An 18,605-nucleotide genomic window follows, 5' to 3' on the forward strand; every position below is an offset into this window, starting at 1 on the left:
TGTAACTCCAAATTCCACTATCGTTGTCACGTAATACATGTTTCAATATTTCTCAGCAATTTGCCTGCAACTGGGATATGATTAGTGTGTTAGTTACATTTGGCAAACATTACAGACAATTGTCAATCTAAAAATCTACTCTTCCATGCTTGTAACATAACTGAATGCTTAAAAATATTGTCTGCAGCCAAAATACATTTAAAATATAAACTACAAAAAGTTGTTCTGCTCTTGGCATTATGCAATCTTCACATTAACACTGAGAGTATGTTTTTGAATGGTACCCATTAATTCATCAATTAAACCAGACTAAAGCATAGAGAAATATTTAATGGGTCTTATGTAAACAAACACTTGTAACTTTTTTTGATGAGGCTTATTTATGTTCCAGTTCTTCAAAATTTTTATATATTATATATAAAAATATAAAATATAATTGTATATATAATATAAAATATTATATATATTATATAAATATACTATATGTAATATATTTTAATTATAATTTATTTAATTATAATAATACAATATATAAATAATATAATAATTTATATAAAAATATGTATAATATATTATATATATATTTTATATATAGATAGATAGATATAGATATGTCTCTTCAACAAAACCATAAAATAAAATTAAGAAAATCAGTTGCCTGGCTAGAAAGGAAACTCAATTTGCACTCAGTCTCCTCATGCAGAGGATGCGGATCACTACTCTGACCTTTACAGAAAGTGATGTTGAATGCTTTGTAGGAAAGGGGCAGCAGGTTTTTAAATAACTCTTCTCCCTTGAATAAGTACATGTATTAATGTTGAAAAGGTAGCTAAAGTTACTGCAGAAAATTAATAACTACTAAAGGAAATCTACATCTATGACTTATTAATGTTGGAATTCTCATTTATTTAAAATCTTACATTTAATTAGATAAAAGGTCTAATTATGGTTAAGAGCCTTACACTGCAATGAGATAAATCATTTTCCAGAACATTTTAAATGTACAATAGATTCCCTCCGGGCACTCTAAAAAATCCTGCCTTTTTCCAAGTATTTTTACAAATTTTCCCCTCTCTTCAATGTTCCTATGAACTTCAAACTGCACATATAACCACACCAAAAGCTTAGGAATGCACATAGTATGTGTGTTAGTTTCTAGTTTGTCTCTATCGTATCTTGCTCACAAAAACCCCAATTCCACTATATAACATCTGAACAATAATTTTAAAGAAGCCTTGTCATAATACAGGCAAGGAAATCTGCTCAGCAGATTCTGATTTCAGCCTAAACTGATGGATTCCAAAGCGTTGTACTGCATTTGTCTGACAGCCAACAGAAGTGTGTGAATTGCGTGCAAGCAGCCATTTAGTAATTCGTTTGGAAACATCTGGATTACAAAGTCAGTATTTAGACAGGAATCTTTTGTATGCTATCTAGAAAGAACATTCAAATGTTCACAGGGTGCTTCCATATGTTTTGTTACAATTCTGCATCTTACCAGACATGGGTCCACTGTTATTCCTCTTGCTTCAAGATTCTTTCTGACAGTTGTCACTTCATCATTTGCCAGATAAGCTGCATGTTCTTCATTGCATTTGATTAATTTCTCAAGTTCATTTTTTGTTTCATTACGAATATTCTAGGATAAGAATGATTAGTTAGACTTAATCTTCATACACTCACAGATCATCAGCACCTCCCTCAATAAACAGTCTACCTGCTTCATAAGCCAGAACAGAAAATACCTTTGAAGCTATCAGCTTTTACATTTAAATGACTCAAAAGGATACTTGTGCAAAGACATCTCAAATATAGTATCTTTAAATGGATAATTCACTGTGAATTTTTCATATTTTTCTCTTTTCATTATGCACAGAAATGCAGAAGAGGAAAAGAAGGATAGAAAAAAAAAATCAACAGATGTTAGCCTCCTTTCCCCTCCATGAACATCTGCTAGTGGGGTTCACATTCATGTATGATCTGTGATGCTGATGAGAATTGTAATTTTTGCCTAGCAACTTGCAAGAACTCTCCATGGATTCATACCTTTAAGTTGCTGTTCATTAAGTTCAAGTAATATAGGTTGAAGTCACTGCCTTTCTCCCATACCTGGCTGCATACAGTTGACTGTAAAACTCCTTCCTCTGAAACAATTATTTTCTACTGTATATTCTTTTAAACTCTACTTACTCCTTTAAAGTATGATTCACTTTGAGAAATATCTAGAAAAAGTAACATAAAAAGCCCATCATCTCTGGGCATTGAATGAAAGGTGCTATTTAAATTCAAAAGAAATTTCCAAAAGCTATGAGCAAATGAGAAGTGAGGTTATGATGAAAACGGTCAATCAGAAAATACAACTGTGACTATAATGCTATCACATACTAATTAAATCCAAATGGAGCATGATAGAAAACTACATGTGACTTCTGCTTAAAAGGCATTCTTGGAACGTATAGCCCAGTTTCCACCCAATTTTCATCAATTTCTTTTGACTGGAAGAACTTCAATATTCAGATCAATGGCACAGTAGTGAAGATGTAGTTCAGCTGAAGAATGGAAAACAGTTTACAAGCCAATACGTGTCTGCAATATGAAAAAAGTATATGGAATTCTCTGTGGCGTAATGGTTAAAACAATGAATAGTGTAAGTAACTGAAGTACTTAAAAGTAATTTTTTTTGCAATCATCTAAATAGTGTGAAGAGGGTTGGTATTTTTGAAGATTTACTGAGTAATAATCCAAGTTTTCTAAAGGTAGTGAACTACAAATTCGTTATTTTTTTCCCCCCTTTTACCTGTTCTTTGGTGCGGCCTATCCAGTATAACCATCTTTTTTTCCAGTCTGGACCCACCATATCTTCAATAACAGATTCAGCTAAAACCAGAAATGGGATATTAAGTATCACTCAAAATATATGTAACCCAGCCAAATTCATAGTTCTAATATTAGGTACAAGATCAAGAATGGACATTTTATGCCTAAGAACATACGATATGCCATACTGAGTCAAGTCAGATGTCTTTTACTTAAAGCAACAGTTGATGTCTCACTAGAATTTAAAAGTGATTGCCAACTGGTAGATACTTCAAGGAAGTATATAAAAATCCATAACATCCCTCCACTGGGACAGCCCTCCAGGTTCCAAGTCAGGCATTTAAAAAAAAAAAAATCTTACCTTGTTGCAACCTGCATCAAAATTATTTATGCTTGATAACCATAAAGGGACCAACTGCTTTCCCTGAATTTATCCTATTCTTCTACATGTGTGTTTGTACCATTTTTTGACTCTACAGACTTCTATTAGTTATCTTTCAGTTGCCTCACTGTAAGAGCAAGAGCACTAGCTTTTGAGGCTGTATTTTGCTAAACATTTCTATCAGTATTGATACCATTTTAATATGTCACCACTATCTCAGTTGTGCTGATACAAAAAGCTTGCACTGCAGCAAAGTGAACTACATACGAAAATTCGCCCAGATTAAAAAGCACACAAGAGCGGAATCCATCACACAACTCACTGTCTTTGAGACGACTTTGGAGCGTCTCTTCCATAAAATGAATGGCTGCATCCCACTGCTGTTTATCAGATATTGACCGATCTTCTAAGGCATTGTGTTGGATCACTCGCTGCAATACAGAACATAGTTTGAGCATACAAGAAATTCAGGATTTAGTAAAAACCAGGTTTCTGACATTCATTTTTTGATGTCTACAAAACCAGCATGTGTTAGGCACACAGGATTTATTCAAGAGGCACCTTTTCAAAGCACTATCAAAAAATATTTTCTATGCCTTCAATTTGACTCTATAGCCTAGCATAAATAGTGTAAAAAAATACAGTAAACAATATGAAATCCCTCTGGATTACAGAATCTATAAAGATAGTAACGAAATGCTGTTATTTCATGTGGCTATACTTAACAGAACAAGCGAGCTGATGCTAAAGAATTCTCACAAGGCTGTCTTCGGGCAGCCTGCCAATTACGGAGAACTTTTTCCTGAACCACCAAATCAATTTATTAGATGTTATTTAGGGCAATAATTAACAAAAGGTAATAATAAAATCAATTATGAAACACTGACTTAAAACATTATATAGAAAAGGAGAAATGGAGACATCTCCCTATCGTTTTATGATTATGTTAAAAGAATGCAAAAATACTGCATATGCAACTTTAGTAAAAAGATTTCAACAGCACTTAGTCAACAACGCAAAAAAACCCACTACATTGTACCAGGCTATCCTCCGCTCTCTCATTCCATTTATGTCGTTTAATACTTTCTTCTTTGACAGCTTGTTTCAGTTTATCAAAGATATCATCATGCTCTTTTCCTTTTTGTTCTGTCATGAAACGGGAAAATTCTTCTTGCAAAGTCTCCCATGCCACCTAGAAAGTTAGCAAACAATGCCTACTGAAACGGAGCATTATACCATGCACCAGCTGGCAAAGGAACATTTATGGCAATTCTTACAAGTATGAAAATCTGCATACTTTCTGAAAACAATGAATAAAACATAAGAGTAAGTAATTGTCCTTTCCTTTGCTGCCTTATCCATTAGTAATAAAGTCAACATTAAACTTTGCTTCACTATCTTGTAGCAAGTGAAATTCTGTTAAACTTGCATAAATCTATTAAATATGAATATACCTAGCTTGAAGAGTTTGGTTTAACTTTTTAGAAGGAAGGATTTTTTTTGTCTTTAATAGGGAAAATTCACCAGAGAGCAAAATAAAATGTCTCTGCTGTATACGCTTCTCAACATCAAAATCTTGCTAGCCTATTCTGACATGTAAGCTGGTTAGAAGAACTGCAGTCAGCCTACCAAACCAGCACCTTACTTCTCTGGAGCTATGCTTTCATTTCAACAGGCTTTGCAGGGATTTTTTCTTTTTTTTTTTAGAATTTTTTGAAAATAACTAAGTTCTCACCTCTACGGCTTTATTAGGCAGTTGCTTGTCAGTCCACTGCTTCAGTTTGATGTCCACAGTGGTGTTAAATGTCCCTGAGTTCATAGTCTGCGCTGCCGGAAGGTAGATATTCTCAATCACATGAGTAGACACTCTCTCCCATAAAGTCTTCTGAAGAATCTCCTCCCTAAAACAGAAAGTTGTAACACACATGATGTCTTCCAATACAAAAGTGTCTAACAAGTATGTGTTCGATTTGTTAGAGACACTGAGAAAACAAGACTACAGAACACAGGAAATATTTCTTAACATAAGGACACAACTTCAACCAAAATCCGCTTGGAACCAAGGACACATACATAAAGTTTTCAGCAGCAAAGATAACTTCAGAAGTTAGCCTCTCACTCTTACGGCTGCCACTGCATTGCACAACAGCTCCTTGCAGCCTTTAGTTATAGTAATATAGCCAGGCAGAGCTGTGTGCGCATATGCATGGCAGGTGGAAGAATGACAAGGGGGGAAGACTGTAAAGCATTGAAGTGATTTGACCAAAGAGTCCACACTCCCAAAAAAGCACATGGGTTTTGTTTCTGTAGTATTGATTTGTTTGTTGGAACATGCTGTAGTTTTCCATCTGTGATTTTCATTGATTGTTCCCAGATTTGATAAACAATGAAGCAAGTTGAGAAGTCCAACCTCGTACCAAAATGTATATTGACATTCATATATAAACACGCCTCACATCACTATAAAACTAAGCACCGCTTTCCTATTTACGATGCATTTCAAGAAGTAACAATGGAAACAACCTAACTTTAACCTTCTTAAATTATAATAAACTTACTCAGGAAACTTTGCAGCTGCAGTGAAACAACCCAGCTGAGCCAGCGTAACATGCAGCTGGTACCCACAGAGGCAGTCAGGCTCCTTCGGCTCCTGCCACAGTCTCCAGTACAGGTTGTGGGTTTCTTGCAGGTTAATTTTATGCTCGCTCAGCATGCTAAATCAGCTTACCATCAGGTCATATGAATGCCACATGTGGTAGAATGGTGCGAGCTAAGAGTCAAAGAGTAAAAACTGCATTTTTTTTGATGGTACAAGACTACCACATTCACTCAAGCCTTTTTCTTCCAAAAGGGCTCAAGTTCAGGACATAAACCTCAACCCTGATAATGCCCCTACTCTAACTAGGCCACCTGTGGACAAAGACTGAAGAACTTCCCATTAATACCACTCCTCCTCCCATTTCAACAATGGCATAATTGAAAATGTCTCTTTTGTGTTTAAAGCGTCTTTGAGATTGAAACATTTTGAACCTGTGCTTCTAGCGTATCAGTAAAAATGGGGGTCAAAGCCACTGGTTTTTCTACTGTTGGAACAGATCTTTGGCATATTTAGGGTAGTAGAAGCATTTATACAAAATTAAAAGGAACTCAAGCATTTAAAAAATGTTGAAAGAATTCACTATAAATAAAAATTAATATTGCCACCAGTAAAAAATGTTTTCCTTAAAAAAAAAAACCACGTTCAAAACAGGATGATTTGGATAGTGTTCAAAGACCAATTATTGAGCATTCTTGATCACCATTAAAAGAACTGGGGATGTAGCAAATAAATTTCACTTACAGGGTGTGCTGGAAACTGTCTGTTACACATTTTACCGCTTACAAATGCACTGTAGGAAAAGGGTAGTCTCTGATTAAGAGCAAATGCAATCTCATTCCTTCTTTACTGACGTGTCAATAAAAACACACTTTTGGTTTGCTTAATCCAATCAAACTTAATTGGAAGAAATGGAAATTTAAACAGGACAGAAACATCTGCATTCATCAAATGCACTGCTGTTTTTAGGCTGCATGTGACTAACGGAACCATTTTTTCATGGCTTAGCTTTCCAGTTCTACTTTATAGCTCATTAAGTGCTACAAAACTAGAATCATCACTACATTTTAACTTTCAAAAGAAATGCACAGAAACATTCATGTTATGCACCCACCCAATCCACGACATAAAATGAAGCAGAGTAGGCATGGGCCAGGGTACTTCAGCATCTATTACACTGCGAACAGCAGCAAACACCAAAATGACAAACCTGCGTTACAGTTGGACTAAAACATAACTTCAGACTAATACACTGCCCACAACACTTTCTCTGAACATATCCACATGCTCAGAACTATTCCAACGTCATTAAGAGTCAGACATCTTATCTTGTTTTTTAATCTACGACCAAGTAACAGTTCAATTCAGGTCACTGAACGCAAAGACATTGAAGAAATCTTTTTTTGTGGTTCTCAGTTGTGTCGCAGGCTGTCAGAATAATCCTTTCCATTGGCTACTCTCCTCTTAGCCAGCATCTACACTGGCTTTACTATGCAGTGACACTACACTGTTAAAATACTTAGGCTAAGCTCTGTCTCACACCTACGTCTGCCTTACAAAGAATTAGGGTGGTGTAGTATGGTGCTACTTGGTTGAAGCTACCAAGGAGAACTACATGTAGGATGAAGTTTTCAATTAGATCTTTTTCCAGACAGGAATTACATAATCTTTAAACTTCCAAATCTACACTTTAGAGATAGAAAACGCTTCTTTTTTCCAAAGTCATATATATGCACAATGATGATCCCCAGACATCAAGTTAAGAGGAATTACTGATTCATACTTCAAATGAACATCTAAAAATGTCTTTATTATGACTGTTCCTTTTAATTTTTGAGGAATATCTATTGTTTATTATACCGTATTAAAAATGGAACAAACCACAAATTGATTGATTATACAAGTATTTGCTGATTCATAAGATAAACAGACTACTTCCATAGGGACAAAGGACATAACAATACCTTGTCCTAAGAAAAACAGTTTCTTACTCATGTTTGAGAATTTTGTTTACTAAAACTCTTGATATTTTAAAGGTAAACTTCCGCTAGTTAATTAAAGAAAAAAAAAAGAAGGAAAAAAGAAAAATACCATACCAGTGCTTTGGTGTGACCTGAGTCAAACTTATGACTTCATCAAGAATCTCATTCTTTGCTTTTTCAAATAGTTCATTCTATGCAAAAGGAAAAATATGAAATAAGATTTTAAGTATAGTTTGATCATGTTTCCATACAAAGAGTAAAAAACCAAAATCTCTTTTCTTACGGCCTTTAAGCCTAAAATGATACCTTCTGGTCATGTTCTGGGCAATGTATGTGCTTGTCATAAGCTACCCTGGTTTACCATACATCTTCCCACCCATCTCTTGCATGCCTCTGGCCAGGCATGGCATATGAATATAAAGGATCTCTATAAAAGAATTAGAGAATGGGATCATAATTGATTTGTTACTTTGTCTGTCTGAAAGACCGGGGAATGTAACTTCTCTTTGCCAGTTCTGTCATGATTGCAAAGAAACACTGACCTATTCCTGTGAGCAAGTTAGGTCAGTTAACTGTATACTAGAAGAGTGAAGGATTTACTAAGCATTGAAGTATCACAGTTCTGAAGTACACTATTTCATAAAATAGAGAGCTCAGTATTTCCTTCCCCTGGAATAATTTACACTCTCATCATATTTTAAAGTGTCAGTACTTTATGTTAACTTTCAGAAAACTTTATAAATTAGATTAAATGTCATAAATTTTAATCCATAATCTTCAACACTTTGTACCACACAGATTAAAGCAGTAGTGTAATTTACCCTGTCAAGCTCTCGCAGCCGGGGGTAATTGTTCTTCCATTCAGTCTCAAGATTGAAACGTGTGGCTGCAAAAATCAGAAACAAGGCTTCATTTTTTTTAATTGTCTATATGCATTTCATGACTATCTTAAAAGTTTAGCAGCTCCTCAAATTGCCACAAATCTTGCTTATGACAAACTGTCCAAGAACTTTAAGGCCTCTGCAAATGAGCAAAGTTTTTTTGCTGTCTATGCTTAGATATTATATCTGCAAATTCATGCATTGAAAAATGTAGTGGAAAGAGAGCCATTCAACATCCAGCTCTGTAGAAGTCAGTCCTGCCCTGGCTGATCAGATGGTACCTTTATATAGGAAGCTATTTTAAACAACATCTGAATCCATTGGAAGAATTGTGTTTTGCACATAAAAAAGCCTGAATTTTTTCCTCTGTACGTATTTACTCCTTTGGTTTTTAGAGCAAGTGGGTCCTTCATACCATGAGTTATTTTTTTATGTGCTTTTGTACAAATTAACTGGGGCAATTACCAATAGATGAGAAATGATGATCATATAAACCACAATTACCCAAGTATGCTGGCAAAACAGTATTGTAGGTTTGTGGAAGAACTAACGGTTTAACAGCAAGTTGCCATTTCACCTGGTTTTTGAAAAGATGTTTACCTTTAAAAGCATCTGCTTGCTGCTCTACAGACTCTCTCACCATCTTCCAAAAGCAATCTGACACAGCAAGACTTAAGTTCTTTGTTGTTACCTGGTGTGCCTTCAGCATACATGTCCTGTACAGAAAGACAGCTAGAGGAAATCCTTCTATGCATACCCATGCTTTCTGGCCCCCATTTTCTCCTCACAATAATAAAGCTTTGCTTTTTATAGCAGAGAGTAACATATCAATGCGCACCTAACCCAAATTCTGGTCTCCTCCTCCAAAATTTCAATACAGATAATCACCAAAGCAAGGGGGAAAACACAACCCCAAGCCCAAAAAAACCCACCACAAATAAATTTGTGTTCTAGAGGTTGCAGTGCAGGTACTGCAGCACCAAAGACCATGTAGCTTACTGTCCTGAGACATACAAGCCTGTGAAAGCAAAACTCTGCTCAATGAACTTCCAGCAGAACACACACGCTGACTTTTTGAATACAACATTTTTGTCACACCAAGATGACTGATATTTAGAGGCACTACAACTCTTACTTGGGCTTGAACCACTCATCCCAGCTGTATCAAGTGGTTAGACATAGGCTGGGAATTTAGTTCTTTCTAAAGCCGATGGAGAGACACAGAAACCTCTGAAGAGAGGCTCAGAACTGCAGCAGAATCAATCGCTGCCTGAAGATGCCTGTCTCTCCACTGAGTTACAGCAAGCATTAGGAAACCAGGCTAACTTAATCACCTCAAGACACTTTATTTAAACAGATTAAACCTCAAATAGTGTTTCCACACTGCGACCCTTTTTAAGTTCAACACGAAAAACTGTTGCTAGCATTTACCAACACAGGCTCATTTTAGTAAAAGGAATAAATAGCAACATACTTTAACAGCTTTGAATTTTGAAAAAATTCCTCTTCATATTCTTTAATAGATTCAATGCTTTCACTGCTGTTTCCTGGAGAAAGAAAAGAGTGCTGCAACAGTTCCATTTAGACAGTTTTCTCTGCTATCAAGGAGAAGATAAGCAGAGCCAGAGCTCTCTTTACCTTTTCCAGTAACAACTGCAAAATAACCCAAAGCTTTCATTGGAAAGAGTTTGCCTTCAATTATTTGCTGGATCTACAAGAATAAAGGATTAAAAAGATGTGGTTAACTTTGCACAGAGACATTCTTTCCTTCATCACAGTTTTAAAGCCAGATCTAGCTTCATCTATGCGTAGACTACTATAAGAAGCAGTCTGTCATGGGACTGAGTTCTACTGATATGTAAAAGGAAAAAAAAAAAAGGCATTAAAAAAAAAAAAAGGCATAACATAACAAAATACAAAATAAAGTGAAAAAGCCTATCCCAGAATATCCTAAAGCCTCCTCAGGAAGTAGAACTTGCTCAGGCACCTGCATGAAAGGAACCAGTATTAGAGCAAGCTGTAGCCAAGCTGTGACTGAAGTCACGTAGCTCACCACTAAAAGCAAATCCTGGGATTAAAACAACCACCACTCAAAAAATAAAAATCACACTGAATACAGAAATAAGTGCTCAAAACCATCTAGAACAGATAGGTGAGGTCCAATATTTCTGTCAATATCTCAAATATTTTTCCATGTGTGAATTTAGGATCACAATATGAGAAAAATAGTTTCAACTCACCCTGTTTGGGCTAGCCACATTTTTCTCAGCAAGATCAACTTTAGTCAACACAAAAATTGTTCTTTTTCCTTGGGGATCCATTTGGCTGACTAAGTCTGTGACAATACTGCGTTCTGCGTCCACTGATCCATCTAAAATAAACAAAACCAAAGTTATATTTTAGGGACTATATAATCTAACATGCAGCACTGAAGATATAGTAGGCATCAAGTAAGTTTCATGGTACACTTAAAACGAGTAAATTTACACTTATACTCAATTTTTGGGTACAGAGTGAAAATTCGCTTTGTTCCCAGTATCATAAAAAAATAGTTTGTCGTCGTTGTGTAAGTTTTGAACAAATACCAGCTTGCTCAAAATATTAAACTCTATTATTGTCTCCTGCCTCCAAAAACACTTCTGAACAAATCTTGAGTTTTATTATCAACAACATTTTTTTAATGATAAAAACACTGATCAAAAAGTTGCTTTTTGCCACAGATAGCAAAAGCGCATTAATTGTTAAATAGATATTCCACAGCATGCAGTTTTGTACACTATGCAAATTACCACAAATGAAAAAAACCAAACCACAACCCACAATCAGGGTAGTTCCCACAGTAACATAAGAATCACAAATAAAGAATAAAAAAATCCTGCCCGTTGGATAACCATCTAAACTCTTATTACCTTGAATACAAAGGATGATGGCATTAGGATTCTGCATGTAGGCCTTGCTGATGCTAAAGATAGTTTCCTTTGTATCTGGAGCCATCCCTGATGTCACAGTCTTTAATATGTATATGAAGATATATATTTAAAGGAAAAAAGAAAACAGAAAGATGTAAAAAATAAAAACAACAGCTAATGATCTCACCAATAACACTACCTCACTTACAGGTCTTAAAGATTATTTTTTAAATTTTTTTTCTTATTGCATACGTACACTAATGACTCCAGGTAAATCAACCAATACCATTCTCTGCAATCCAGGACCTTTCACACTTAAGGAGATGGTCTGTGAAGTAAAATTGAAATTAAAAGGTTTATACGCACACCTACTTTGTATGTAATTACATTTATAAACACACATATATAAAATTATATAAACACATATTTACACACGCACACGTTAAACCACCAACAGCCTGTAATTTTAAATAGGAAGTCCAATTTTATATGCATGTATTTGTGGTATAAAACTGATTTTAACAGCCCAAATACACTTTGTACTGTGCAAAATATTAAGCACACACAAACTGGATTCACCACAGTCTCCTATTTGAAGAATACTTCAAAAGATATATGTGTACAGACATTTGCCACTAAACATTTGACAAATCTTACCTCAGTGCTAACAGTGCACCCTTCCTTCACACTATTTCTCATTCTGATTTCTATTTCGTTTCTCAAAGCTGCAAGCTGTTTTGAGGAAAGCAAAATATCAAATATAATCGTGGTAGAAGAAAAGTCACCAATATAAGTAAAAAAGTTTACTCAGGGATTAAGATCTGTGTTTATAAATACTACCTACCTCAAATGCATGTTGAATTATTCTAGCTGGTACATGGGGCACTAAATGACAGATTACCTGTGGACCTCTGCATACTCCAAAAAAAATGTCTTGGCACAAGAGCTTCTCCTACATTTTATCCACTTTAGCGCCAGCCAAAACTAAAGCGATAATTTAATAGCTAATATAACGCCTTGCCCCACTAAATATATTTCACTCCAATTAAACTGGGGCTAACAGCTCACAAAGAAAGAAAATTTTTCAGAGAATTAATAAAAGTCACCTTAACTTCCAATCACTTCTTTATACTTACATCCTCTTCCTTGGTCAGATCAAACTCCCGAGAGCTGTCTTTGAATAAAGCCACATGGTGGGGACCTTCACTAAGGGTTACCTAAACGGTAAAAGCCTTATATGAAAAAGTATGTTAAATCTAACACAAAGAATTGTGAGAATTACATAGCACATACTTACTTTGCACTGCAAACATACAACTATATGCAATGCTTATTTAGTGCATTACTACTTATAATAGGAACTACTACTATTCTGACAGTATATATGCAGAAATTTTGTCATTGACTGCAACAACTCACTTGCTTAGAGGCCATTTTATAAATTAATGTTCAAATATACTTCTATTAATGGCATAACCAGAGGGAGAACAATATAGCAAATGCTGATTCAGAGATTATGATGTTTCTTACCTTAACAGGGGAACGTGTCATCATCTCCCCAGACCCTCGAGGGAATATGCGGGCTTGGGCAATCATTTCTAACACACTGGTTTTTCCTGCACTTTGATCTCCAACCACCACCACCTTAAACGGAAGTTTAAACAGCCATTGGCTTTCAGCCAGACATTTCGGAAGCTTAGACAAGAGCTGACTAAAAAGATGTTGATCTGTATCAACATGGGCTGTATTATGTTTGACGAGAAATGCATTGGTTTAAACATGGAATCCTTGAATAAATGATAACTTTTAGTCACGCAAAAAAATTGACTTGTGCTTAAGACGGCATAGTGCACAAAGCACCCTACAGGCCTCATCTGCCCGGCCACCTAACCAAGAGAGGAAGGGCTTGGCATTCTCCTGGCAGGCAGCTCTCCTCTCCTTGTATAAAATCCTTTCAGCAGGCAAAATACCAAAGACTACTCATCTGGTAGATGCTGCTTCTGCCTGGAGAAGGCTGAGTTCTGACATAGTTGCTGTCATTTCCCCATATTGGTGGCTTCCTACAGAAGCCACCAGTGCTACAGGGGGTTGTGAGAGCAGGAAGCATTCCCGGCTCTCCCCTCCACCAGTAGTCAGGACAGCCGAAGCCCTTCGCAGGCTCCCTCTCCACAGTAGCACTCCTGTGGGGAGGTAGCCAGGGCACCTTACCTTCTCAGCCCCGCTGGTACACGCTGGGAAACAACACTCATTTTACAGCCCTGAGAAGGCTGGGATGCCCTCACTGAAACCATTGAAAATGAAAGGCTGAGCACAGCAAATATCTGGATCTAGATAAGGTTTTAGCTATGCGCCAAGACAGACTAAACATCGTTACATTGGTTATTCTCAAAATTCTCTTCTTGCATATAAAATGGAGAACATGTCTTAAACAAAACCCCTGGAGTTACAAGACAATAGCCTAGCACTAGCTAGTGTTCTATTCAATTATAAAGACTGGTGTTTCAGTAAAAAACCTTGAATCTTTTATCTACTTACTCGAGGTAGGTGATCTTGAGTGTTATAACTGGCATCATAATCAGAGAGGATGTCAAGTACTTCAGAATACATATCAATCAAGGATTTCTACCAAAAAAAAAAAAAAAAAAAAGAGAAATCAGGCAATTAACAGAACAAAGACTGGGTTTCAGACTACTTCATCTGTATATTCTGTAAACTCATCTGTAAAAATGTGTTCATTCTTTCCTGATGGTTTGAAACCTAAAATGTCTATACTGCAGCACAGATCTCTGTTTTATGAAGTACAGTATCATCCCTTGCCTTCTGTGACAGCTGCAGATGCGTCTTGCTGAAGGAGCAAAATGAGAGCTCTTATGTACAGAGTAAGAGAATAACAGCGCTCAGACTTCACAGTTTCCGAGCTGAACTGAATTTCTTCTGTTAAACATCTAGACTTACATTTTCAGCTTGGTGAACAGTAAGCATTAACAAGGGCATAGAGCTATCAACCTCATTCTGTATGAATAAGAACTCCTCATCTTCCAGTTCCCAGAGGAAGGAGGAAGATACATATTGGTCAGCAAGTGACACAGAGAGGCAGAAAACATCCTTTTTTAGAACGCTCGGGATATTGGCAGACAAAAGCAAAAGCATGCTTAGTTCAGTCTCCCTGGATTTATATACAGGGCTACGAAAAGTTGTTTCCTGACCCCGTAACTATATTCCTACCAATCTCAGTAAGACCCACGACAAAGCACAAAGATATCAGACTATGTGCGCAAGAGCAGCTGGAAGCATATTTCTTAGCAAATAGGGTGAAGCTACATCAAAAATCCCAATCCACATTTCTCACTGACTTAGGCAAGTTATTTAGTTAGACCTGGTAACCCCTTTGTGCTCTTCACCTGAAGCCATTTCCAAAAGTTATATAGTTTTAAAAAAAAAAAAAAAGGATGTATAAAAGCCTTAACATGTCAAAAAATTAGCATAGATATCTTATAGCAAATGTTAAAAGTTCATATATGAATTAAACAAATACAATTTACAATAGCTTCATGGAAAATATGGCATAATTATATTTCTATGCTGATTGTAACGCCTAAGTACCTTTAACTTCCTCTGATGAATTCCCTTGTCGTCTCTTTGCAGTACCAGTTTTCTTAATTCTTTGTTCTCCTTCTCTAATCGCTCAAGCATTCTTTGGTATTTGAGCTACAACACAGTGGTACAAACATATTCTTTTAATTATAGAAATAGTACACTCACATGAGCAAAGTTTTACACATGAAAAATACACTCAGGCAAGTGTTTCAAAAATATAGAAACCTTTGCGATAGCTACCGTTTATTAAAAATACAAGACCATAAAGAGAAGACTGTTAGAATTTTTTTCAGCAACGCAACACCTTTGCTTCAAAAGTTTTATTAAAACCACAATGTTCAAATTTGGACATACGTAAATCAATCTCTAAGCATCTTAAACACGCATCATTTTCAAAGGAGCTATACACATGCAGTCAGACAGAAATTAATGTCAGTGGGAACTGGCTGTTTAATCAAAAAGATCCCAGGGCTTAAACGTGAATTTGCAAGCCTAGTTTAGACCCTTTCTTCAATATACAACCTCAGTTCAACAAAAACTGTACCAGCTCAGTCCTGTTTAGAAGATTACGATAGTCTCCCAAAGATGAGAGATTAATACAGTTTTGATACCTACTCTGGAAACTGTTTTCTATGATGTGAAAATGTATTTGGCCCGAGTGTACTTTTAAGTAAAAAGAAAAAAAAAAATCAAACCTCAAGCTGTTATAAAAAAAGTTAAGTAATAAATGCTTTCAAAACTAGCAAACAAAGAGGTTACAAAACCCTGTATCAAAACAATGTGGCTAAGCCAAAGACCCAATCAATTTAGAAGCCTACCCATACAACAAGAGATTAATCGTATATTAACTTAAGTAAGTAACCAAGCAAACCAAAGTAATGACTGATAGGACTAATATGCATCAATCCTGAAAAAAGACTAGCTTAAAAATAACTAGTTCTGCCTTGCTAATTAGTGAGATTAAAACTTTGTTGGAATGAAATCTGGTGAAGTTCAAGTCAATTAATGAAACAGGAAGGAGTCCCACCTTATACCACATCTGCACTGAAAAGTCCCATTAAGGTATAATATATGAAATCCTTACAAGTTGGTGGTAAGGCAACACATCTAGGAAGAAAAAGCATTGCTGTCTAAACAAGAACCATAAGTCATATAGCTGAGGAATGATGGTTCCTGCTCTGTAAGGACTGCCTAAGGGATGAAATATTTCTTTGTAAAGCATCTGCCCACTGTATTTATGAAAGCTAACCCTAGAAGGGCTGTAAATGCTCCTCGGTTGAGCTGATGCAGCAAATTCTTAAATTAGCTACAGAATGCACAACTACATTTCATAGAACACAAAAATGATTTTATTTTTGTGACTTTGTTCTTAAATAATGTATGCTCATATATACTTGCATCCTTGATAAGACTTATTACTATTTTAACGTTGTCAGGTTGTAGTATAAGTTTTATGTAAGGGGAACAAAGTAAAATGTATGTATTCACTACATACAGAAATTCATATTAAAAAAAATGGACTTTCCAAATGTCTATTATTGAACTCCTAGGTCCTCTGAAGTTAGGCCATGCACTCTTTAAAAGGCCAGTCTGAAAATCAGTGATCCTAAAGCTGATTGCTTTATATCTTTTCCTCTTCTGCCAGCTAATGAAGCAGATTTCTCTTTAAAAGAAGTAACAAGAAATACTGAAAACAGGATTTCACTTGCAAAAGCACATCTTCTCTCAGACTATATTAAATTACAACAACTGGACCAGATGGAAGACATTCAGAAATTGAAAGTGGCTTGGATTTTGTGAAGCAATGTTTTTTAGAAAGGCATATTAAGAAAATCCTACCAATAGCTGTCATTATTGTTCAAATTTTCACTTTTTGATTTTTTTTAAAAGACATCCCTCTGAACAGCACCATCCTCTTCATCTTCTTAAAGGGATTACATGTTCTTTTAAATCCCAAAGAGAGGGCAGAGAAAAAGCTTTTAATCTGCCTATAGCAATTTTCATACCAAATAGTCCAATCATAAAAGAACTGCTTATTGCTTCACAGAACAGATTTTGATTAACACCGCGTGGCTTATATACAACTCTAGCATTGTAAATGTAACTCCTTCATAAGTAAACTCATTTCCTTTCTGCAACACACGTGCCATTTAAACATACAAGATATCACAGATATATTTAGTAGCACTGAGGTTATAAAAGAGAACTGTAGAATGTTAGGAGTAAAGTTAGCGTGACAGGTTAAAAATTGGAATACCACCATTGTATTTAAGTAACACTCTTGGGATAACTTTACATTTCAGGAATACATAGCATTGAAGACAAGGAAGATATTTTGGGAAAGTATGATTACATATTTGCCCTATTCTTACACTCCCCTCTTGCATTCTGTCAGTGACTGTCAGAGAAAGAGTAGACTAGACTGACCTTTGGTCTGTGCCAACACAGTCAGCTCTGTATTGATAAACTCAAAAGATTGAGCAAAACACTGCATTTTCAGCAGATATGTTATATTTCAGGTGTGCTTTTGTCTAGTAAATCTGAGCCTGCTGCCCATAAATCTCTACTTAAGACATGAGTAACTCAGAAAAGTTACCTGAGTGCGTAAAAGTTCTTCTTGAAGTTGATCAATCTTCTCTTTGTCAGAAACCTGCAAAGAAAAATAACCATGGCTACTAACGCATTGTTTAGTTTATCCACTGCAAGTAACCAAATCACAAACTGAAAGCTTCATTCCACAGAAGAAAATTGACTTTACATGCATTTTACAGCAAGTAAAATTCTTCAATTAGCATTTGAGATTTAATGCTGATGGGAAGTTCCATCTGCAACAGGAGGCTCACATCAAAAAAGTGTCTGAATTCCAGTACATGCAAATGCAGAAATTAACCCTTCAAGACTTAATACTAGGAAAATGGGCTTAGGGAAAAGCAAACTCAATATGGTGTCAGTGTTTTCTGGTGACTGCGCTAAATGTAATTTTAGCGATCATGCTCTCAGGATCTCGTATGTCCGTTTCCTGAATTATCACAATCTTAATGGGATACAACCACTAAAATACCTGCTTGCTACAGAAACTACTTTCAGGTGGGTATTCACTATTTCTGAATCTTCAAGGGGATCTTTATTTCATATTTGTTTTTCAGAATTATAATCCTAATGCATGCACAACTGTATAAATTGTAGTTAGGACAGTCTTGAAGGGTTATTTTAAAGTCATTTAAATTACATTAAAACTGGAAAAATTAGGCTATTATAATACAAAACATTTTGATTTTCAAGGCACAAATGTAAAAAGATCAGGCAATTAGAGCCATTCTTAGTGCAATATTCTTAAAATAGGTTCATTAACATGTAATAGAGTTGTTCAAATCAATCCCTTTTTAATAACACAAAGACAAAAGCATAAATGGTGCAATACAGATTCATGTGAAGTATTTA

At 35.7% G+C, this 18,605-nt stretch overlaps 1 protein-coding gene across 8 annotated transcripts in view; it reads right to left on the reverse strand.

Moving 5' to 3' along the window:
* The window catches only part of OPA1 (OPA1 mitochondrial dynamin like GTPase), a 55,510-nt gene that overhangs the window by 22,393 nt on the left and 14,512 nt on the right, over positions 1-18,605 (reverse strand). For all 8 annotated transcript variants that reach the window (XM_074591224.1, XM_074591222.1, XM_074591223.1 and 5 more), the window contains 19 exons: positions 17,761-17,814; positions 15,171-15,275; positions 14,103-14,189; positions 13,098-13,211; positions 12,704-12,784; positions 12,225-12,299; positions 11,824-11,895; positions 11,568-11,667; positions 10,899-11,029; positions 10,297-10,369; positions 10,133-10,205; positions 9,259-9,374; positions 8,599-8,663; positions 7,892-7,968; positions 4,935-5,100; positions 4,239-4,391; positions 3,522-3,630; positions 2,798-2,877; positions 1,499-1,639 (listed from right to left, as the gene is read on the reverse strand). In XM_074591224.1, coding sequence (XP_074447325.1) covers positions 1,499-1,639; positions 2,798-2,877; positions 3,522-3,630; positions 4,239-4,391; positions 4,935-5,100; positions 7,892-7,968; positions 8,599-8,663; positions 9,259-9,374; positions 10,133-10,205; positions 10,297-10,369; positions 10,899-11,029; positions 11,568-11,667; positions 11,824-11,895; positions 12,225-12,299; positions 12,704-12,784; positions 13,098-13,211; positions 14,103-14,189; positions 15,171-15,275; positions 17,761-17,814 — 1,872 coding nt within the window. The remainder of the gene's footprint in view (positions 1-1,498; positions 1,640-2,797; positions 2,878-3,521; positions 3,631-4,238; positions 4,392-4,934; positions 5,101-7,891; positions 7,969-8,598; positions 8,664-9,258; positions 9,375-10,132; positions 10,206-10,296; positions 10,370-10,898; positions 11,030-11,567; positions 11,668-11,823; positions 11,896-12,224; positions 12,300-12,703; positions 12,785-13,097; positions 13,212-14,102; positions 14,190-15,170; positions 15,276-17,760; positions 17,815-18,605) is intronic.

This window comes from Larus michahellis, chromosome 6, assembly GCF_964199755.1.
Source record: "Larus michahellis chromosome 6, bLarMic1.1, whole genome shotgun sequence".
In the NCBI taxonomy this organism is placed as follows: domain Eukaryota; kingdom Metazoa; phylum Chordata; class Aves; order Charadriiformes; family Laridae; genus Larus; species Larus michahellis.